General features: G+C 47.1%; 1 protein-coding gene across 3 annotated transcripts in view; it reads left to right on the forward strand.

Annotated features, from left to right (window-relative positions):
- The first annotated feature begins 209 nt into the window (after positions 1-209).
- LONRF3 (LON peptidase N-terminal domain and ring finger 3) overlaps positions 210-24,284 on the forward strand; it is a 46,189-nt gene continuing 22,114 nt past the window's right edge. The window contains exons 1-6 of one of the 3 annotated variants that reach the window (XM_058441699.1): positions 239-1,193; positions 3,944-4,062; positions 8,456-8,578; positions 12,558-12,713; positions 15,030-15,291; positions 16,089-16,179. In XM_058441699.1, coding sequence (XP_058297682.1) covers positions 377-1,193; positions 3,944-4,062; positions 8,456-8,578; positions 12,558-12,713; positions 15,030-15,291; positions 16,089-16,179 — 1,568 coding nt within the window. In that variant the 5' untranslated portion in view covers positions 239-376. Of the gene's footprint in view, positions 1,194-3,943; positions 4,063-8,455; positions 8,579-12,557; positions 12,714-15,029; positions 15,292-16,088; positions 16,180-24,284 lie in introns of all 3 variants that reach the window. The other 2 variants (XM_032757510.2, XM_032757512.2) reach the window with 2 other exon arrangements.

The following is a 24,284-nucleotide window of genomic DNA, read 5'->3' on the forward strand; positions in this document are numbered from 1 at the left end:
AAAAGAACCAGGTGGCGAGGAGGAATAAGGCGAAGTGTAAACACAAACAACCTCAAAAAGAAGCCAAGAAAAGCGAAGCCCAAAGAAGCAAGAGCAACACTGTTACAAAACTGTCTGGTTTTGTAACAATTTCCCCGCCGCTGGCCAATGAGCAGCGTGGCGGCACGTCACGTGGTACCGTTTTATATAACACTTTGCTGAGACAAGACAGTTATTAGGCGGCGCGGGGCGGCCGGCATGGAGCTCCGGGAGGCGCGGCAGGGTCAGGAGCTCGGTGGCACGGCGGCGGTGGCTGCCCCGATATTCTCCAGCTGCCACTCCTTGCTTCGTGTCCCCGGTCCCTAGACGCCTCGTCCCCTCCCGTGTCCCTCTTCCCATGGAGTCAGTACGGACCGAACAGATGCTGAGCTTGCCCGCCGAGGTCAGCAGCGACAACTTGGAGCTGGCGGAGCGAGGGGCATCAGCGGCCCAAGTAGACATGGGCCCCCATCCAAAGGCGGCTGCAGAGGGCCCCGCACCTCTACCGACGCGGGAGCCAGAGCAAGAGCAGTCTCCGGGGACCTCAACGCCAGAGAGCAAAGTCCTGCTCACGCAGGCAGACGCCTTGGCGTCCCGGGGGCGAATCCGGGAAGCCCTCGAGGTGTATAGACAGCTCTCCGAGCGGCAGCAGCTGGTGGCTGAGCAGCTGGAGCAGCTGGTGCGCTGCCTGGCGGAGAAAGTCCCGCAAGGCGAGGCGCTGGCGCCGGCGCCCCCGGACGAGGGTAGCACTGCAAGCGGCACCGTGGCGGCGGAAGAGACGGGGGCCGCCGCGGCTGCGGCGGCCACCGAGGTGTGGGACGGCTTTAAGTGCCGGAAATGTCATGGGTTTCTATCAGACCCCGTGTCCTTGTCGTGTGGCCACACCTTTTGTAAACTGTGCCTGGAACGTGGGCGGGCCGCCGACCGGCGCTGTGCGCTGTGCGGGGTCAAGCTCTCCGCGTTGATGGTGGCCACTGGGCGGGCGCGTGGAGCCCGGCGGGCTGGGCAGCAGCCGCCGCCGCCACTGCGAGTCAACGTGGTGCTCAGCGGCCTCCTTGGCAAGTTGTTCCCAGGCCCGGCGCGGGCGTCGCAACTCCGGCACGAGGGCAACCGGCTGTACCGCGAGCGCCAGGTGGAGGCGGCACTGCTCAAGTACAACGAGGCAGTTAAGTTGGGTGAGTCCAACGCGCTGCCGGCCCGGGGCTGGGGCTCGGTGGCTACATGAGGGAGCGGGAGAACAAACCCCGCAGCGAGAATGGATTTGGACCAGGGCAGAAGAGGGGGCGGGGGACCCATAGACTGTGGCCGGGGTGGGGGAGGGGTGATTCTGGGGCTGGGTCTCTGAGTTTGTCCTGTTTTCACTGCTTATCTGTCTTTCACTGTGTTTGTATTGATCTCGGTTGCTTTTTGTCTTTTCCTGCTACTTCTGTTAGCTTTTGTGTTCCTGTCTCAGTCCCCGTTCCTGTCTGCGTCTCCTTGCTTCTGGTTCTTTTTCTCCGTCTCTTCGTATCTTTGTCACTATTTCTTTCTTTTTCGGTGTCACTGTCTCTGTTCCTCTGACTCTCCTTCTCCCGCTGCACTCCTGGCCGCCTCTTACACCTGCTCGCACCTTCCCAGAGAGGAGAGGAACTTCGCGCGCTCCTCGCACTCGCGCCGGGTCCTCCGGGCTGTAGCCAGCAGGAGATGTCCGGTCGGCGCCTGCGTCCGCCGCTCGCGCCGCCGGGTGTTGCCCCTTCCGGGGCCGCGGCTCCCTGTGGGGTGGGTCCGGCGTGGAATTAGGTCAGGAGAGCACTGGTTGCATAAGGGCCGCGAGCGGCCCGGGTCGGGCGCCCCTCCCCCGCGCGAGCGGGCGGGATTGTGTAACCGCTGAGGTAACTGAAGTGGGCCACCACGCTCGCTTCGGAAACCATCCCACGAGCGTGTGCGGGGGGAGGGGGAGCGCTTGCGCCCCGCTGCCCTGTGACTCATTGTCACCGCTTCCTATCACAGGATCCTCGGCTGAAATAGATGCCCCCACCCCGCCCGCCCCGCCAACCCATAGCCTGTGCCCGCGCCTCCAACCCCTTTATCCTGACCAGCTCGGCGGGAGGCCGGCCCGGCAACTGCTTGGGGATCCCCGGGGGCCGTGGGCTGGCTACGAATGGGTCACGCCTCAGTCCCGCTTTCCAGTGCCGCCTGGGAGGGTTTGGTGGGCTTTGCAGCTTCAAGGGTAACATGGGCAGTCCCTCATCTCCAGCTAGACTAGGGCACCCGAATTTCCCCAGGGAGCCGCTCTCTCCGACCCACCACGCCTGGACCCAGGAAGTGGCTGCTGAGCCGCCAGCTGGTGTTGCCCAGCTCTGGCAGTCTGCCAGGAGCTCGGCCGCGGGGCGCGGTGTCTGGCGAAGCATGCCGGGGAGGAGGCAGCAGGGCTGGGCAGGCAGGGCCCTGGGATCCGAGGGTGTCCTGGACCTGACTCTGTGGAGTGGAGGAGGGGTGTGGGCTGGAGTCTCCACGTGTTGAATCTCCACTCAAGCTTGCAACAGGTAATGGGGGGAGGAGGAGGAGGAATGAGGACTGACGGGGCAAGGCTGGCAGCCGGAGAAGGGGACCCCTCTAGCTCTTGTCTGTGCAAAAGCGAGGCAGACTGAGCTGCCACCAGGCTGGAGTGTGCTGCAGAAGAGAAAAGGCAGAAAAGACTAAACAATTTGCTAATGTTTTAAGAGCAAGTAATGGGCACCCAAGCAAGCCCTGAGCACACCCCTGGGAAAAAAAAAACAAACATCAAAGCCTGTTGCCACAGAGGAAGCTAGAGCCCAGGTCTTGGGGAAGAGCAGGGCAATATGAATGAGGCAGGTGGAGGTCACTTAACTCCAGATCTCTAAGGCAGATTCCATACCTTTTAGCCATCCCCCAGGGGCCAGGAAAGCCCCTTCCTGCCCTCACCCTCCTCCTCTGTTGCCACCACATTCCCCTGGAGGTTCTTCCTTGCATCTTTGTTAATCCCCTCAGAGAAGTCAGGGTGAAAATGTCAAGGCCAGCTTTACCCTTCTAAGAGGAAAGGAGGCTCTCTGTTCTGGAAGATGGCCATTGTGTCCCTATTATTCCAAGTACTGCACACACCTTCAGAAAAAGGAGCCTGCTCCCCACATCCCAGCTTCAAAGCTTCAAAGTCTGACCAGTTATCAGTGACTGCCCAGCTAGCTGTGTGACCTTGAGAAGATGCCTTCCCTTCTCTGGGCTTGATTTTCCCATCTGAGGAATGGGTTGATTGAGCCAGATAATCTCTAATAGCCTGTCCAGCTCTGACATCTAGTAATTCAGAGTTTTTGGTGACAGCCGGCCTCACCTTATTCCCAGAAACCTTTTCCAAGTTCATTTACATTTGGCCATTTGAAATGAGGGGATGGGACCATGTAAATGTATTTCCATTTTCTTCAGGAAATCTTCATATGTGCTGGGCTTTGTAGACAAAGATGTTACTAATGTCATCAGTCATTCCCACCTGGAAAAGTAACTTGGATTTGTCTTCTTGGTGGTTCAGATAGGGGTCACATCTGCCCACATCTCTCTCCTTCCTACCTGGACTGCTTTCTTGTTGGTAATACTGCACTCATAAACCAGGCTGCCAGGCACTAGCTGTGTGTAGCCACATCTCGTCTATGTCAAAGTGTCTAATGCATCACTGACACCACGGGGCCTCTAATGAACCGCTTGTGAGTGGGGGCAAAAATGACTTTGCAGTTGGGGAACCTCAGGCCCAGAGTGGCTGGGGGTGTAGAAGGCAGGACAATATTAGGACTAGAAATAGAGCCTAACCCTTTTGATCTCCAGTAGAAAAGTCCTAGAAAACTTATCATTTGCTCAAGATCCATACTCATACAGGACTTAACACCTGCTTGTGCTGGGGGCCATTAATAAGGGTTTTTCTTTCTTATTTTGGCAGCTCCGAATGACCACTTGCTTTATAGCAATCGGTCTCAGATTTATTTCACCTTGGAGTCTCATGAGAACGCACTACATGATGCAGAAATAGCATGTAAGCTCCGCCCAATGGGTTTTAAGGTGAGTGTGGGATGGAAGAGGTGGGAAGGGGTTGTACTGTAGACAGGAATTGGCAGGAAGGGCTGCCTCCCTGGAGCGTAGGGGCACTAGAGCTCAAGCAGAACAGGAAGAAGGCTTTGCAAAGGAGCCAGGGTAAAGATCCCTGGGCAAAGGGTGACTCAGGTCTGCAAGGAAACTGGATTCTTCTCCAATTCAGTCTTCAACTGATGACCTTCAGAGCAGCCTGGGCATAGTGACTCTAGAATATGCACTTGGGAGCCAGACTGCCTGGGTTTGTGTCCCAACTCTGCTAACTTTTATGACCTTTGTAGCCTTGGGCAAATGACTTAACTTCCCAGTACTTCATCTCCTCATCTGTAAAATGGGGGCTATTCAAAGCAGCTACTAAATAGGGCTGTTGTGAGGATTACATAAGCTAATAATGTAAGGTGCTTAGAACAGTGTCTGGCATGTAGCACTGTATAAACGTTTTCTTTCTTTCTTTCTTTCTTTCTTTCTTTCTTTCTTTCTTTCTTTCTTCTTTCTTTCTTCCTTTCTCTCTCTCTCTCTCTCTTTCTGTTTTCTTTCTTTCTTTCTTTTTTTGACACGGAGTTTCCCTCTCGCACCCAGGCTGGAGTGCAGTGGCGCAGTCTCGGCTCACTGCAACCTCCGCCTCCTGGGTTCACGCCATTCTCCTGCCTCAGCCTCCTGAGTAGCTGGGACTACAGGCGCCCGCCACCACGCCTGGCTAATTTTTTGTATTTTTTTAGTAGAGACGGGTTTTCACCATGTTAGCCAGGATGGTCTCGATCTCCTGACCTCGTGATCCACCCGCCTTGGCCTCCCAAAGTGCTGGGATTACAGGCGTGAGCCACCGCGCTGGCTTTTTTTTTTTTTTTTACGACGGGGCGGCACTTTGCCAGCTACTCGGGAGTGCGATGGCGTGATCTCAGCTCACTGCAACCTCCATCTCCCAGGTTCAAGTGAGTCTCCCACCTCAGCCTCCCGAGTAGCTGGGATCACAGGCGTGTGCCACCATGCCCAGCTAATTTTTTGTATTTTTAGTAGAGACGGGGTTTCGCCATGTTGGCTGGTCTCAAACTGCTGGCCTCAAGCAATCTACCCGCCTCAGTCTCCCAAAGTGCTGGGATTCCAGGTGTGAGCCACCATGTCCAGTCTATATAAATGTTTTCTATCGCCATTGTTATCATTTTCCAGGGACATTAGAAAGAGGAAGGTGAGAGTGGTGTTGCTGGCCTGGTGCTCCTGAACCTCTACTGATAGCCAGGCTCCTTGGCAGCTTGGCCAGTTTTCTCTGAAGGGATCCTCACACTCACACAATGGTTGTGCCATTTCAAGTCCTTAATATAGTCAGTCAGCCTGCCAGTATCCCCAAGGATTTAGGTCACATGGGGGGTGAGAAGAAAAACAGCCTGGACACCTCTCAGGATGCCAGGATGCAAAGTGTCACTTTCTGTATCTTTGCCTCGCTTCAGGACTGGCCCTCAGCCACATGTCAGTACTTTGTTTAGAAGATTAGATTTGAGCCTGTGCTCTACTACTTGCAAACCATGGGGAGGTGGCTTCACTCTCTGAACCCCAAGTATCCTTGTTTGCAAAATGAAGCTATTGATATCTGCCCTGATTGCCTCGCAATGATGCAATGAGGGTCAAAAGTGAACGTGGCCAAGAGGACATTCTGCAAGCTATAAATTTCCTGGGTGTAGTGCTCTCTCTCTACACAACCCAAGGATGCCTTCCTCAGAAAACCAATGTATCCAAGTTCAAGTCCATGATCCCTTATCTGAATCTTATAAGACCAGAAGTGTTCAGAATCCAGAATGTTTTACATTTTGCAAGGACCATATATTAGGTCTCAGTGAGCTCTAGACAGCTTCCTGTAATCCAACACACTATCCAGCAGATTCCGTGAAAATTCACACTCAGTGGGACAAATATTTTTAAATACTTTATATCAGTTTAGGTCAGGTTTTCCCATCTAATGAATTTTGATGTCAAGCTTATGAAAATAATGGATTATCAGAACTTTTTTGGATCTGGAAACCAGATAAAGCATGTGGACCTGTGTACTCTGCCATGAATGTCAGGTGAATCTTGTATGTTCTTTCCTGAGAAGGTTTTCATGAGTGATGATGGATTCGTATGTTTTTTTTTTTTCCGAGAAGGTTTTCATGAGTAATGATGGATTGGTATGGTTTTTTTTCCCCAAGGAACACATTTAGTGTTTAATACAAGTCACCAGTGTCTTAACCCAAAGCAACTTTAGTGGGGGCACTTTCGGCCTCCCAGTAGTGCAAGTCAGGGAGCTGCCTGGGAGTAAGAGGACTTGCAACTCTTTCCACCTCCACCCTAAGCCTAGATCCTAGGGCTAAGGACCTTGATAGTGTGGTGAGAAGCAGAGCTGAGAAGCAGTGAAGCATTTTGGATGAAATGGGAAAAGTGACTTCCCCAGTGAAGGAAGAGTTGATGAAAGTATTAAATAGGAGTTCCATTTCCCCATAGTGATGAAGTGAGAGGTGGGGGCAGTGATGAGATAATTTATTTTCTTGGGGGTTAAGAGAAGACAAACTGATGCATATAATTCAAAACCACCTCCCACCCTGATTTGCATATTTCCCAACATTTCTATGTAAAATGCCCCAAGTGTAGGGGTTTATCTGGCAGCCCTATTCTTTATTCCAGCCATCCAGCCAGAGTGTGTGGTACTCAGCACATCCTGCAGGTGATACAGCTCTCAGTGGTGTGAGCTGGTTGCCCTGAGCAGGTAGGGTACATGGATTGGCTGGGCACGGTGGCTCATGCCTGTTATCCCAGCACTTTGGGAGGCTGAGGCAGGTGGACAACTTGAGGTTAGAAGTTTGAGACCAGCCTGGCCAACATGGTGAAACCCCATCTCTACTAAAAATACAAAAATTAGCCGGGCATGGTGACGCATGCCTGTAGTCCCAGCTACTCAGGAGACTGAGGCAGGAGAATCGCTTGAAGCCAGGAGGCGGAGGTTGTAGTGAGCCGAGATCCACCACTGCACTCCAGCCTGTGTGACAGAGCAAGATTTTATCTCAAAAAAAAAAGTGTATATGGATTGCTACTTGATATGATTAGTGGGATCACACAGAGGCCTTTCCAGTCTCCCAACACTTCTCCCCTCTAGCTGCCCTGTGGTGTCACACAAGCCTTTCCCAAAGGCCCTTGGTAAACACTGCTGGGAGAAGCAACAAGGGAGGCCATCAACATCCATGTATCAGCCAAGACAAGGCTTCAGAAGGAGCTGGGGGAATGAGGAAAGGTCCTCAAGAGGTTTGGAGCAGGGGCCACTGCTCAAGAAGGCAGCTTCAGGGCAGCCTCTGCAGCCAGGCCATAGCCTGAGGGCTCTGGGGCCTGCAAAGAGGCATGTTAGAAAGGGGGGCAGGGGAGTATCCAGCAGCCACAACCGGGATCACTTCATTCACTAAGTTAGGCTTAGCACTGCCAATGGAGGAGGCAAGGGAGCAGGCCACTGGGTGGAGGGATGTCCTAGATGACTCAAGTGAAATGCTCTTCAAGGCAAGTTGCTAGTGTCCACCTGTCTCAAGACACACACAGCGGGCAGCCCCCTCCCCAGCTACTTTTTTTCTTCCTTCTTCCCCAGGATGTTCCTCTGCCCTCCCTAGAGTGTCTTTCCCAGAGCAGTTGGGCTTGGGCCCTGAGGAGCCATAAACTTCTTTATACTTTTTAAAGTATGTGGTGAGGGAGCAGAAGTGATCCAGGCCCTAGGAGAGTAAGCATCTGCTCAGCCCCTGGTTAGCCCTCTGAAGGGCAGTCTGCTTTGTGGAGAAGAGCATTCTGGGAGTCCTGAGACTGCAGTTCAAGTTCCAGCTTTGCCACTAGCTACCTTTGAGGTCTTGGAGAGGTCAGATCCCTTCTCCTGGGCCTCTTCTGAAAACTGATCAGTTAGTTTAGGTGCTCTTTCAAGCCACTACTGAGGACTAGTTCTCTGCTTGAGAGACTAGTTCAAATGAAGGCATAGCTGGGCAGGCCCTGAAAGCTGGTTAGCATGTGGTCAAATGGGGGTTCTTGCTACATTTGATGGTCACTCCGTACAATGGTGGGGCAGAGACAAGGTAGTATGGCAGAGTGGTTAAGAATACAGGCTTTGGTATCAGTCAGTCCCAGGTTCAAACCCTGATTCCACAATTTACCAGCTGTGTTACATTAGGCAAGTTAACGTTTTTGGGTTTCAGTTTTGTCTTCTTTATAATGGCATTAGAACAGTTGCCCGCATTTTAGGGCTGTAGATAAGAGAGTCCTTTTAAAATGTTTCACACAACAGTGAGTGCTCTGGGTTAGTTATTGTTAGAGCAGTAGTGTTAATAGGCTGAATAAAATGGGATTGAATGCTAATGTTTCCTTCCAGGCACATTTCAGAAAAGCCCAAGCCTTAGCCACCCTAGGCAAGGTGGAGGAGGCACTAAGGGAGTTTCTCTACTGTGTATCCCTTGATGGAAAGAACAAGAGAGCAAGATGTGAAGCCCAAAGAGTGAGTTGAAATGACATCAGGTCCAGCTGCCTACTGGACCCTCCCCTCTCTGTCTTCTCTAGGAAGGGGAGTGAGGGTGCTGTCCTCCCTGGCATTTGGGGTCCTGAGTGGGTGGTTCCCTGGGTTAAGGGGACAAAAGGGAGATGGGAGTGTTAATTGATTGCCCAGAAACACCGTCCTTCTGGTGTGTATGATCAGATTGGGCAGTTCCTACATTTTTGTAGGAGCCTGTGAGGAATGTTCTTGCTTCTTTGACTCAGGGTCTGGATTGTCAGTGGGAGAAAAACCAAAATCAAGCACATTAACATGGGGATTGAGGCTCACTGAGGACATTCTGGCTGTTGATGAGAGATCCAGGGTGTGGGGCTACCTGCTGTTACGTAACTTTACTTTGGCTGAATCACGGTTTTCACCAGCCACACATGACAGCCAGCCCCTGGGAAGGGATGTTGGTGGTGCCTACCTCTCCTATCACCATACACAGAACTCCAACCTTCAGCTTCTTTGCTAGAAATAAAACACACTGCCTCACAAATGGCTAGTCAGAGACCATTACAATATAATGCAAACAGTCATTCCAACTCTTGGGTCCCAGGAGAATGTGGTAGTTAGAAAAGACAAATGGTGTGAAATACTGAGAGCATTAGTGAAGGCTCAGGCATCTTCAATTCATGCACTTTGTTGGTTATTGTTCTACAGTTTACTCTGCTGGTGTCTGGGTAATCGGCCTGTAAGTTGGATTCTGACAGTTGGCGGTTGTCTCTGCTCTCCTTGTGCTCCATCCACTATTCACCGCCGAGCCTTACGGTTTCTGTCCCAGTGTGGTTTGGCAGAGCAGTGGATAAAGAAAGTGAGCAAGAGACAGAACTGGTTTCTGAAGGCTCTAGAAAGGAATTGTTAGCAAAATCAATGAAATAAGGGAACTGGCCCTGGATTTTCTGTCTCTCACAAAAGATCTCCTTTCTGGGAAGTTGCTTTGAATTGGTTTGAGTATGTGAAAAAGGTATGCTTGAGAGGAGCATGGTTTGGGGAGAATTGCTTCAAGCTGTGGACCCTTCTCCAAATCTGAAGTGTAGTCCATGATGTAATGATAATAATAATAGCTAACATTTGTTGAGAATTTCATCTGCATTAGACACTGTGCTAGGCATTTTATGTGGAGTGTATTATTTAAATCCCACTACATTCCTGAGGCTAGGTTTGGTTATTTATCCTCAGGTTACAGGTGAGACGGATGAAGCTCGGGCTTGCTGACTTTCCCAAGGTCATGCAGCTGGTGATTGGTGGGAAAGTATTCAAACCCAAGTCTGTCTGCTTCCAGAGCCTGGCCTCTTAGCTGCTCTGCCATCCTGCTTCCCATGAGGACATGGCCACAGCCTCAGCACTCACTGGTGAAGCTGGATCAATAGTAGCAATGGAACTTTCCAGTTCCGGGATGAACAAAGACAGTTAAAAGAAACTTGTCTTTGGGGACAGAGTGTGCAAAGGCCAGCAGAGGCAGGTCTCAGACCCAAGGAGGAATGGTTTCTTGACTCCTGTTTGTCCATTTCCCAGCTGGCCTGAGATGTTTTTGGTGTTACCAGTTGGGCTGACCTGTCTCTCTAGTCCGCTTTTGTAGAGAAACTGTTGTCATTTCCACAGCTGCCTAATGGTTTGAGGCAAGGCATTGTGTGAAGCTCTGAAGACCCAAAGAGGCATAAGTCACAGTTTTAGTCTTCAAGGAACTTACAATCTTGCATTTGTTAACATAAATGCCAGATGATTCAAGTGAGCGTATGCCCGTGATGAGTGTTACAGAGTTCTGAAGTGAGGGTGAGAATTTAGAGGTAAATTTCCACTGAGTGTGATGAGGCCATGGCAGCGATTAAGAACATCAAGAATCCTCAGTTGTGTTTATTTACTAGATCATTCCAGTTTCAGGGCTAAAGATTTGACAGAGATTATGCAGGTTCAGTTGACATTTATAAGCTGCCTTTGAACTCATAGGCCTGTGTTTCTTTTTAATGTTTGTTTTTACTGCAGGTTCTTTTTCCCCCTTCTTGACCTATTTGGGCCTTTCTAAGGCTGAGGCTGAAATGGAATTGACTTTCATTCATGTGGAATGATCATTCTCACTGAGAATTGACCCAAACTTTTGTTTTCCAATGCCATTGAGAAGGCCTAGAGAGAGATCTCAAGTAGTAAAATGAAGAAGGGAACTGCTGTTGTTATTTCTGCTTTGTTTCCTTTGATTTCTCCCTTGGCCTCCTTTTCCTTCCCACCACCCTCTGCCCTTTCATCCTTGCACCTTGTGATGCTGTGTGGCTGCCACTGAAGAGTATTATGCTCTTTTTGGGAGAATTCCAAGGATACTGCCTCCTCAGAACTGGCTTGGTCCTGTTGAGTCACGCATTAGGGCTTCAGAGGACCAACCTTGGCTCCTGTGGAGGAGGGACCTCTGAAACCTGGCATTTATGGCCCTGGGTGCTGTGAGTACCTCCCCATTTAACTCCTGTGCCAACTCATAACTGGAAAGTGGGTTTCTCAGAGCTGAAAGGAAACATAAGGATCAATCTGAGGACTTTGGGCCTGAATGCTAGGCCTCTCCCTGGGCCCTGGGGTGGATAAGTGTCTTAATTCAATTCCATCCAGTGTGATGAGTATTTATTGGGTATCTGTTATGTGCCCTCTAGAAGCTGGCCATCTGGCTGGAGAGAAAGGCTTACATCTGTGACACATTTCTAGGATAACATAATGTGGTGGTGTTCAAGATGCTATATTATGGTGCACTCTCTACTACTGCGTAGGACAGGACTGGAATAGTGAGGGAAGGTAGCACTTGAGCTGAGCTTTGAAGGCTGAGTGGGGTTTGGCTTCATGGCAAGTGCTGGCATCTGAAGGAACATCATGAAGAGATTGCTGGGTGCCAGAGAATAAATCAAACTGGAGTTTGGTGTTCTGTCAAATTTTATTGAACGATTAATACCCTAACTATGTACCCTCAGCACGGGACTGGAGCTTCCCTTAGTGGATCTCCAAACACTGCAGGAGCTGCTAGGTGGTAAGCACTGGAGCAGGTTTTAGAATCAAAGTCACCTGCTCTCCTTGTGTTACATGTTTCAGTATATGGAAACACACACACACACACACACACACACACACACACACACACACAATCCTTGCTGGTACAGGGGAAACTTGGGGCAAGAATGTGGACAGTGAATGGTGCAAGCTACATTAGAACGCACGTCTACCCTCCCAGCTTATCCAATTGCAAGGGAAACCAGCAAGAGACTGGAACCTGCTTGCGCCTGGTACTTAAACTTAACCTAACATCCTCTGGGAGGCAAAGGCCAGAAGAGGGGAGGCGAGGTTGGGAGAAGAGGGAGGAAGCTGGAGTTCCGTTTTTCCTAACAGTTAACTGCTCAGGTTCCCAGCTTTGAAGGGATTAAAGATCCAGGGGTGATGGTGGGGAGAGGAGGAAGCAAAATGGGTAGTGGAGAAAAGAAACAGCGAGTATCCTAGAAGACATTTGTAGACTTCTACCCACTGAGGTATTATGAACTTCAAATTCCCCAACTGAGGTTTCTCTCCTGACTTTACCTCTCTGTCTCTTTCCTCCTAGATGAGTTTTAAAATCCCACTGCAGATATTTCTGTGGAGTGTTAGCACTAGCATGGTGGCTCTTAACCTTGGCTAGGCAACAGAAGCATCTGTAGTGCCTTCTCAAAATCCAGATTCCTGGGCCACACTTCAGACCTGGGGGAGATGGGAATACAAAGTAGAGACCTAGATTTTTCATAAGTTCCCCAGTTGATTCTGATGCCTGCTGAAGCGAGGACCCCTGCCCCAGTGTGATGTGTTCCCTAACACACTGGTCCAAGGCTTCCTCCCTGGAGTTCTGCCCTGCAAGCTGGCTCCCTCCCCGCTTCACCCTCCTCCCCTTCACCTGGGCACCTGTAGAAACCTAAGTAGTGAAGTCTTCTGTTTTATGTCACAGCTTCTCCTTAGTTTCTTTTCACCATCAGTCCCGGGGGATTCTCAGGAACATTCTCCCGATATCCTGAAGCTGTTGGCACCTCACTCTAGATTAAAGGAAAACGTAGAGTCAATGACTACTGAAGTTACCAGCCATAATCTGCCAAGGTTGTTACAGGTAAAACTCAACTCACCCAGCTCGCTCGTGATGCTTCGTTTGGCTGTTTTGTGGGCAAACATGGGGAGTGAGCCCTCCCTCTCCTATTTTGGTTCCTGAGAAAGAAGAAATTGAGTCACGAGTGGTTCTGTTCTTTGCAAAGAACCTCTTAAAGATGCAGCTGTGAATTTCAGGCATGGTCCCAGAGTTTATTCATTACATTGAAAAAAAATTATGAGACAGGGTCTCTTTCTGTCACCCAGGCTGGAGGGCAGTGATATGATCATGGCTCACTGCAGCCTCAGACTCCTGGCCTCAAGAGATCCTCCCACCTCAGCCTCCCGAGTAGCTGGGACTACAGGCATGTGCCACCATGCCTGGCTAAGTTTTTTTTTTTTTTTGTAGAGACGGGGTTTCACCATTTTTGCCTAGGCTGGTCTCTAACTCCTGGCCTCAAGTGATCCTCCCACCTTGGCCTTCCAAAGTGCTAGGATACATTTTTTTCCAGTTCTTGGCTAGATCCAGCCAAGAGAGAGATTTTACAGAACTAGAAAGGAATTGGCTCACTGCCCCTGGGCCATACCATTTGGGTGGGTTTATAGGCTTTGGAGAGGAGTCTGGGAAGAGGGCCTAACAATCCCTCCTTTCAAGCTTTTGTTTGTTCAAGCTGTTGGCCTTTGAGTGCCAGCACTTATCCTGTGCAAAGACAACTCTGTCTGATCCTCAAATGGATGTAATTTCATATTCCTGCACTATGCCTTATACATAAGTAAGCTTCCAATACGTATTTGTAACAGAAGAGGAAAGAGATGTTGGAAAGAAAGTTGAGTTGAAGGACCTGGGAGGAAGACAGGTATTTGTACCTTTCTTTGAAAACCAGGAAACAGAATACGAGAGAGATGGGCTCCAGGCCCTGGCTTTCCCGGCAGAGGGTAAGTGGTCAGAAGTTGAGGATCAGAAGCGCAGACTCCAAGGCAGAGTTTGGCACTGAATGCCTGGGCACCTTTAGGGGGGCAGTTTTCCCTCCATTCATGCCCGGTGTTCTTCTCCTGTGTGTAAGCCCTGGGCCCTCATAAAAGGACTGAAATGCAGGTGAGCCCAACTTTTCTTAAAAAACGGCAGAACTTAGAGGATCTCCTGAAATCAGAGAACCCCCAGTGATTTCAATAATTAAGATCACTATTACATGATTGAGAATGCTAATACTGAACCCAAATGCCTGGAGTGACTTCTAATTGCAGCTCCATCTGAATAGAAGAAAAATAGCAACCTTGGCTTTCCAACGTGAACCAGCTGGGGAACAAGGATTGGATTTCCACCCAAACTTTGCTTTGCAAAGCAGTATACTCCTGAGTGGCCAATGCCTTGGGTTCATGGAAAGTCAAGGTTGTAGTATTGCTGTAGTGCTGGAGAAAACCCCAACTCCCAAGTTAGAGACAGAGGAAACCCACATTATTTTTCTCCTCACCTCATTGTTTTCTCCCAGCTATATGCTCCCCTTTTTCACCTGTCTGCCAGTTTTTTTTTGGTAGGGGGTTAGAGGGAAACAACACGATGAGTATCTTGACCTGTGGACTATGGGTTTAGATTAGAGAGGGGTTCTCCATGTAAATCTGCATAAACATGTTGTTATTGCACTTATTTCTAAATCCTTCTTCAAATATCCATCTCCTGGGAAAATATTCTTTAAAAGGCTAGAGACATTGTTGATTTTTTTGCCAGGTGATTTTGTCTTTTTTTTTTTTAATGCTTTTCACCCCAAATCTAGTAAAAGGAATAGTTTGCACCTTGTTCATTTGCCAAGTGTAACATACAGCCCTGGAGCATGAGGTAACTTGGCAGGCCTGTGAACAGACCTATGCCAAAGCCCTACCAACAGTCCTTTTGGAGTTGGAGTTTGGGGATCACAGACGGCCGTGAATGGCAGTGAGGGCGAGAGGAACTATTGAATGACAGGATCTGCCCTCACTGCCTGCCTTGGTTTTGCTAAAGTGGTTACTGGGGAAGGATTTGATAGGAAGGGGAACTGGTGCTATCCCTGGCATTTCCTCTTTTTGCACCTGCCCAAGGAGGCTCTCCTCCTACATACCTTCCTGTCCTTGCCTAGGGAAGTTCCCTAACTCCACCCAAGCTGGGCATGCCTTGGTTGCAGATACTGTGCAGAAAAGAAGTAGGAAATAATGCCTTATGATGACCCCCCAGTTGAGCTCTGTGTCCACTATGCGATCGGGGTGGGGATCAGGACTCTATAGTTTCCCTTTGTCCCTCTGGGTAGGAATATCAGAGGACAATATTGGTCCTAAGAAGATTCTGATATGTGGCCTTTTCTTCATCCAGGACAATCTGGAGCTCCCACATTGTTCTAGTCAGGAGGAAGCAGCAGTCAGGGGACCCAGCAGTCTGATGGACCCAGCTAAAGTGAAGGGGGATGGTCAGCAGCACCACATGAAAGACCAGGAAGAAGAGGAGGAGAAGCGGGATGCTACCTCTCCAAAAGCTGCTTCCAGCAAGACTGGAAAATGCCAGGAGAAGAAAAGGAAACATTGCCAGATTGAATCCCAAGAAGAAACAGGGATGCCTAATAAAGCCTCCAAGAAAGGTACTGGCTCTACCCAGGGAGAAGGTAGCTTGGAGGAGATCCCTGGGCTCACCAATATATACAAGTTACTTACCTCTGTCCGAGGGCTCCTTAGGCTCTGGGTGTGTGGCCCAGCTCTGGCATTTACTTGCTGTGTGACCTCAGAGATTGCTATGAGGCTTCTGTGAGATCATGCACAGTGCCTAGCACACTGTAATAAGTGTTCAATACTAATTATTAATATAACGGAAAGCCAAGGCATCAGGTCAAGCACAGTATCAACTAATGACATCCCATACCCATGGGGATGCCACTTCCTTCTAGGTCAGCCTCTCACTACCCCCATCCCCATTCTAGGAATGCTGGATGAGGAAAGTGAGGTCAGGCCTCACCCTGCTCATTCCCAGTTGTGTTCCCATAGGTAGGCATGTGAGAAGCAGCAGCTGTGGCTTGCTATCTTTCCATGAGAGGTTGGCAGTGCCAAGATTCAGTTTTAGCTTTGAAGGCCTAGCTCAGTCCATTGAGTTGCTGTAGCTTCTGCTGTTGAGAGAGGTGCCTGTTGTATTTGAATGAAGTCCCCAGGGCTCCTGGACATTCTTTGACTTGCATTTCTCTTTCTGTTGGGGCTGCTGGAAACCTCTGAGAGCCTACTTCTGAGTGTCCCATTCTCAACGGCTCAGGTGTCCACTAAGTCAACTCTCTGGGAGGTGGTGGTGAGAGTGGCAAACAGAAAAACGCATTGGATTATTTTGCCTCAGAAGTACCATCTATGAAACCGGGGTGGCTCCAGCGCTGACTTCTTGCTTTCTAAATCGCAGATCCTCCCACTGATCAGGGGGACAAACCTGCTCTCAGTTTACCACTTGCATCTTTCGACGCATCTGACCTTGAATGCGCTCTATGTATGAGGTACGTCCTGTGTACTATCATTTACTTCCTGATGTTTCTTCATCTCTGGTGTCTGGACCTTTCTGCTAGTGACCTACTGCTGGGTTGGTTAGCATGTAAAAAGCATAGCTCTAACGGAATGGAAATCACAACATTGATTGTCACATGGGTCAGCTTGTGTCCCCTTCCCACAGACTGCATTCCCTGCATTCCTGGCTCCTGACTTGGAAAAACCTGGAGAGTGGGAAGGGAACGGTCTATTCACAGGTCACAAACTGATGGCCCACTGGGCTGAATATGTCTGAATATGTCTTTTTTTTTTTTGGTGTCTTTTTTTTGGAGACAGAGTCTTGCTCTGTTGCCCAGGCTGGAGTGCAGTGGTGCGATTTCAGCTCACTGCAACCTCTGTCTCCCCAGTTCAAGCGATTCAGGTGCCCCAGCCTCTTAAGTAGCTGAGATTACAGGCCTGCGCCACCACGCTTGGCTAAGTTTTGTATTTTTAGTAGAGACAGGGTTTCACAATGTTACCCAGGCTGGTCTCAAACTCCTGAGCTCAAGTGGTCTGCCTGCCTGGACCTCCCAAAGTCCTGGAATTACAGGCCACTGCGCCTGGTCTGAATATGTCTTCTGTTTGGCCCTCATGGGGTTTGTTTTTCTTAAACGTGAATGTCTTGAGACAGGACATGTACTCTCCAGTTGACCATACCCGCCGCCACCCAACTGCCTTGTTCCAACCTGTGTGTCACAATTGCATTACATTCTTAGCCCCTAGAGATAATTTAAATTTTGGACCCCAGCACTAATCTCAGTTACATGGTCAAGAGCTCAAAGTTCAAGGACTACTGTCACTGCCACAGATCTATTCTTGGGAAGCCAAGTGGTGGGCCTGACTAGCTTTTGTTTTGTGTTGTGCCATGAATATTAGCGGTGGGCTTGAGATACTTAGCCAAGTATCTCCCCACCAAACAGTGCCACATCATCTCTACTTCCTCAGATCTCTGGAGAGGCAAATTATTCACATGCTCCCCCACCCCAAAAGAAAGAGGCTATGATTATGGTGTGTGTAACCATACGCAATTTTTTAAAATTGCTTACATGTCTTTGATTTCACAGCTGTGACTTAGTGGCTTAGAGGAGAGGCTCCCTGGCTCTGTCATTTACTGGCTGTTGACCTGGATGGAGCAAGTGACATTCTCTGCTACTGTTTTCTTGTCAGTAAAATAGAGAACAGTGTAGCTACTCCATGGGGTTCTCATGATTAATTGATAAAAATCTATTTAACACCTGGAATAGTGCCTGGCATATAATAGATACTCAGTAAATGTTAACTATTTTTTTTTCCTTCTAGACCAGAGGTCCAGAAGGAAACGTTGGGTCTATGGACCTCTGAGGATGTTCTATATATGGATTCTAATAGATGTATGAATGTCTCGAAGTTGTATGTTAAAGTATGTGGGTTTTCCAGGACAAGGTCCACATCCTTTAGCAGATTCACAAATGTGTCTGTTTTCCAAAAGAGCATTAAAAGGAGGCTGAGATATTTGCACAAAAATTAAGATGGTTGGCAGGCCGCTGTTTGTTGTGCTGGCGGGTCCTGCGGGGAGGGCTGTGGAGCTCCAGATGGACTAAAGAACAAACCAGCAATCCCGAGAGGGCCCACAGTCCCTCTGAAGGAAGTGGGTTGCTTCTGCAGGACCCAGGAGACACCCCAAATACTCTGGGAGGCAAATAGCCTTGGTCAAGTTCTCAAGTCCCTCTCACTCTCCGCCTGGAAACAGACTTGGAGCTGTTGGGGAGGGCACGGTGGAAGTGAGACTGGCCCTTCAGTTTGCATGGGAGCTGGGTGAGGCCTGTGACTGCTGTATTTCCCCAACTTCCTTGGTAACCTGCATGACTCAGCGAAGGCAGCCATAATCCTCCTAGGTACACAACTCCAGTGACCTGGGAATCTCACCCCCATCCCCCACAGCAGCTGCAGCAAGACCCACCCAAGGAGAGTCTGAGCTCAGACATACCTAGCCCTGCCCCCACCCAGTGGTCCTTCCCTACCAACCCTGGTAGTGGAAGACAAAGGGCATATAATCTTGGGAGTTCTAAGGCCCTGCCCACCGCTGGTCCCTCTCCACACTACCACAGCTGTTGTTTTCTGGAAAGCACCACCTCCTGGCAGGAGACCACCCAGCACAAAAATAGAGCATTAAACCACCAAAGCTAAGGACCCTTATGGAGTCCATTGCACACTCCACCACCTCCACCAGAACAGGCATTGGTGTCTATGGCTGAGAGACCCATAGATGGTTCACATCACAGGACTCTGCAGACAACCCCCAGTACCAGCCTGGAGCCGGATAGACTCTATGGGTGGCTAGACCCAGAAGAGAGACAACAATCACTGCAGTTCAGCTCACAGGAAGCCACACCTCTAGGAAAAGGGGAAGAGTACTACATCAAGGCAACACCCCGTGGGGCAAAATAATCTGAACAACAGCCTTTAGCCCCGGATCTTCCCTCTTGACAGAGCCTACCCAAATGAGAAGGAACCAGAAAACCAACCCTGGTAATATGACAAAACAAGGTTCTTCCAACACCCCCCAAAAACCACACTAGTTCACCAGCAATGGATCCAAACCAAGAAGAAATCCTTGATTTACCTGAAAAAGAATTGAAGAGGTTAGTTATTAAGCTAATCAGGGGGATACCAGAGAAAGGCAAAGCCCAATGCAAGGAAATGCAAAAATTGGCACAAGAAGTGAAGGGAGAAATATTCATGGAAATAGGTAGCTTGAAGAAAAAACAATAAAAGATTCAGGAAACTTTGGACACTTTTAAAAATGCAAAATACCCTGGAAAGTCTCAGCAATAGAATTGAACAAGTAGAAGAAAGAAATTCAGAACTTGAAGACAAGGTCTTCAAATTAACCCAATCCAACAAAGACAAAGAAAAAAGAATAAGAAAATATGAACAAAGCCTCCAAGAAGTCTGGGATTATGTTAAACCACCAAACCTAATAATAATCGGTGTACCTGTGGAAGAAGAAAATTCTAAAAGTCTGGAAAATGTATTTGGGGGAATAATCGAGGAAAACTTCCCCGGCCTTGTGAGAGACCTAGATAGCCAAATACAAGAAGCACAAAGAACACCTGGGAAATTCATCACAAGCAGATCCTCACCTAGGCACATTGTCATCAGGTTATCCAAAGTTAAGATGAAGGAAAGAGTCTTAAGAACTGAGACAGAGCACCAGCTAACCTATAAAGGAAAACCTATCAGATTAAAAGCATATTTCTCAGCAGAAACCCTAAAAGCTAGAAGGGACTGGGGACCTATCTTCAGCCTCCTCAAAACAATTACCAGCCAAGAATTTTGTATCCAGTGAAACTAAGCATCACTTATGAAGGAAAGATAGTCATTTTCAGACGAACAAATGCTGAGAGAATTTGCCATTAGCAAGCTACCACTACAAGAACTGATAAAAGGAGCTCTAAATCTTGAAACAAATCCTGGAAACACATCAAAACAGAACCTCTTTAAGGCATAAATCACATAGGACCTATAAAACAAAAATACAAGTTAAAAAGCAAAAACAAAAACCAAAGTACACACGCAACAAAGAGCACGATGAATGCTACGGCACACCACATTTCAATACTAACAATGTAAATGGCCTAAATGCCCCACTTAAAAGATACAGAACTGCAGAATGGATAAGAACTCACCAACCATCTGCTGCCTTCAGGACACTCACCTAACACATTAAAAACTCACATAAACTTGAAGTAAAGGGGTGAAAAAAGGCGTTTCATGCAAATGGACACCCAAAATGAGCAGGGGTAGCTATTTTTATATCAGAGAAAACAAAATTTTTTTTTTTTTGAGACAGAGTCTCTGTCGCCCAGGCTGGAGTGCAATGGTGATCTCAGCTCACTGCAACATTCGCCACCGGGTTCAAGTGATTCTCCTGCCTCAGCCTCCTGAGTAGCTGAGATTACAGGCACGTGCCACCATGCCCGGCTAATTTTTGTATTTTTAGTAGAGACCGGGTTTCACCGTGTTGGTCAGGCTGGTCTTGAACTCCTGACATCGTGATCCACCCGCCTCGGCCTCCCAAAGTGCTGGGATTACAGGCATGAGTCACTGCACCCGGCCCAAAACAAACTCTAAAGCAACAGCACTTAAAAGAGACAAAGAGGGACAGTATATAATGGTAAAAGGCCTTGTCCAACAGGAAAATATCACAATCCTAAACATATATGCACCTAACACTGGAAGTCCCAAATTTATAAAACAATTACTAGTAGACCTAAGAAATGAGATAGACAGCAGCACAATAATAGTGAGGGACTTCAATACTCCACTGACAGCACTAGACAGGTCATCAAGACAGAAAGTCAACAAAGAAACAATGGATTTAAATTATGCCTTGGAACAAATGGACTTAACAGATATATACAGAACATTTTATCCAACAACTGCAGAATACACATTCTATTCAACAGTGCATGAAACTTTCTCCAAGATAGACCATATGATAGACGATAAAATGAGCCTTACTAAATTTAAGAAAATTGAAATTATATCAAGTACTCTCTGAGACCACAGTGAAATAAAACTGGAAATCAACTGCAAAAGAAACCTTCAAAACCATGCAAACACATGGAAATTAAACAACCTGCTCCTGAATGAGTGTTGGGTCAAAAACAAGATCAAGATGGAAATTAAAAAATTCTTCAAACGGAATGACAATAATGACACAACCTATGAAAACCTCTGGGATACAGCAAAGGCAGTGCTAAGAGGATAGTTGATAGCCCTGAGCACCTACGTCAAAAAATCTGAAAGAGCACAAACAGACAATCTAAGGTCACACCTCAAGGAACTAGAGAAACAAGAACAAACCAAACTCAAACCCAGCAGAATAAAGGAAATAACCAAGATCAGAGCAGAACTAAATTAAATTGAAACAACAACAATACAAAAGATAAATGAAACAAAAAATGTTCTTTGAAAAGATAAGTAAAATTGATAGACCGTTAGCAAGATTCACCAAGGGAAGAAGAGAGAAAATTCAAAAAACCTCACTAAGAAATAAGACAGGAGATACTACAACTGACATCACTGAAATACAAAAGATTAGTCAAGGCTACTATGAACACCTTTATGCACTTAAACTAGAAAACCTAGAAGAGATGGATATATTCCTAGAAAAATACAATCCTCCTAGCTTAAGTCAGGAAGGATGAGATACCCTGAACAGACCAATAACAAGCAGCAAGATTGAAATGATAACTTAAAAATTACTAACAACAAAAATAAAAGTCCAGGACCAGACAGATTAACAGCAGAATTCTACCAGACATTCAAAGAAGAATTGGTGCCAATCATTTTGACACTATTCCACAAGATAAAGAAGGAACCCTCCCTAATTCATTCTATGAAGCCAGCACCACCCTAATACCAAAACCAGGAAAGGACAACCAGAAAAGAAAACCACATTAAGGTATGTCCCTTGTATGCTGATTTTGCTGAGAGTTTTAATCATAAAGGGATGCTGGATTTTGTTTAATGATTTTTCTGCATCTATTGAGATGATCATGTGATTTTTGTTTTGATTTCTGTTCAGTATTATGTTGGTTGTGGGTTTGTCATAATACTGAATGGGGAAAAGTTGAAAGCATTCCCTCTGAGAACTGGAACAAGAGAAGGATGCCCAGTCTTACCACTCCTTTTCAACACAGTACTGGATGTCCTAGCCAGAGCAATCAGACAAGAGAAAGAAATAAAGGGCATCCAAATCAGTAAAGAGGAACTCAAACTGTCATTGTTTGCTGATGATATGATCATTTACCTTGAAAACCCTAAGGACTCCTCTAGAAAGCTCCTAGAACTGGTAAAATAATTCAGTAAAGTTTCTGGATACAAGATTAATGTACACAAATCAGGAGCTCTTCCATACACCAACAGTGACCAAGCAGAGAGTCAAATCAAGAACCCCTTTTACAATAGTTGCAAAAACATAAAATATTTAGGAATATATCTAATCAAGGAGTCGAAAGACCTCTACAAGAAAACTACAAAACACAGGCCAGGCATGGTGGCTCACGCCTGTAATCCCAGCACTTTGGGAAGCTGAGGCGGGCAGATCACGAGGTCAGGAGATCCAGACCATCCTGGCTACCACGATGAAACCCTGTCTCTACTAAAAATACAAAAAATTAGCCGGGCGTGGTGGTGGGCACCTGTAGTCCCAGCTACTCAGGAGGCTGAGGCAGGAGAATGGTGTGAACCCAGGAGGCGGAGCTTGCAGTGAGCGGAGATCACACCACTGCACTCCAGCCTGGGCGACAGAGCTAGACTCCATCTCAAAAAAAAAAAAAGAAAGAAAGAGAGAAAAGAAAACTACAAAACACTGCTGAAAGAAATGTAAGACGACACAAACAAATGGAAGCACATCCCATGCTCATGGATGGGTAGAATCAATATTGTGAAAACGACCATACTGCCAAAAGCAATCTACAAATTCAGTGTATTCCCCATCATTCTTCATAGAAATAGAAAAAAACAATTCTAAAATTCATATGGAACCAAAAAAGAGCCTGCATAGCCAAAGCAAGACTAAGCAAAAAGAACAAATCTGGAGGCATCAAACTATCTGATTTCAAACTATACTATAAGGCCATAGTCACTAAAATAGCATGGTACTGGTATAAAAATAGGCACATAGACCAATGGAACAAAATAGAGAACCCAGAAATAAACCCAAATACTTACAGCCAACTGATCTTCAACAAAGCAAACAAAAACACAAAGTGGGGAAAGGACACCCTTTTCAACAAATGGTGCTGGGATAATTGGCTAGCCACATGTAGGAGAATGAAACTGAATCCTCATCTCTTACTTTGTACAAAAATCAACTCAAGATGGATTAAGGACTTAAGCCTGAGACCTGAAACTATAAAAACTCTAGAAGATAGCATTGGAAAAACCCTTTTAGACATTGGCTTAGGCAAGGATTTCATGACCAAGAACCGAAAAGCAGATGCAATAAAAACAAAGATAAATAGCTGGAACCTAATTAAACTAAAGAGCTTTTGCATGGCAAAAGGAACAGTCAGCAGAGTAAACAGACAACCCACAGAGTGGGAGAAAATCTTCACAATCTATACATCTGACAAAGGACTAATATCCAGAATCTACAACAAACTTAAACAAATCAGTAAGAAAAAAACAATCCCATCAAAATGTGGGCTAAGGACATGAATAGACAATTCTCAAAAGAAGATACACAAATGGCCAACAAACATAAAAAAAAGCTCAGCATCACTAATGATCAGGGAAATGCAAATCAAAACCACATTGAGATACCACCTTACTCCTGCAAGAATGGCCATAATAAAAAACTCAAAAAACAGTAGATGCTGGCATGGATGTGGTGAACAGGGAACACTTCTACACTGCTGGTGGGAATGTAAACTAGTACAACCACTATGGAAAACAGTGTGGAGATTGCTTAAAGAACTAAAAGTAGAACTGCCATTTGATCCAGCAATCCCACTGGGTATCTACCCAGAGGAAAAGAAGCCACTATTCAAGAAAGATACTTGCACATGCATGTTTATGGCAACACAATTCACAATTGCAAAATTGTGGAACCAACCCAAATGCCCATCAACGAGTGGATAAACTCTGGTATATATACAATGGAATACTATGCAGCCATAAAAAGGGATAAATTAACAGCATTTGCAGTGACCTGGATGAGATTGGAGACTATTTTAAGTGATGTAACTCAGGAATGGAAAACTAAACATTGTATGTTCTCACTGATATATGGGAGCTAAGCTATAAGGATGCAAAGGCATAAGACTGATACAATGGACTTTGGGGACTTGGGGGGGAAAGTGGGAAGTGGGTGAGGGATAAAAGACTACAAATATGGTGCGGTGTATACTGCTCAGGTGATGGTGCACCAAAATCTCAGAAATCACCACTAAAGAACTTAGTCATGTAACCAAATACCTCCTGTACCCCAATAACTTATGGAAAAATAAAATAAAATAAATTAAAAGCAGAAATTAAGAAGATTGACCCAAGAGAAAATATAACAAAAGTCTATTTCATTTTTTAA

This window comes from Hylobates moloch, unplaced genomic scaffold, assembly GCF_009828535.3.
Source record: "Hylobates moloch isolate HMO894 unplaced genomic scaffold, HMol_V3 SCAFFOLD_7, whole genome shotgun sequence".
Taxonomy (NCBI): domain Eukaryota; kingdom Metazoa; phylum Chordata; class Mammalia; order Primates; family Hylobatidae; genus Hylobates; species Hylobates moloch.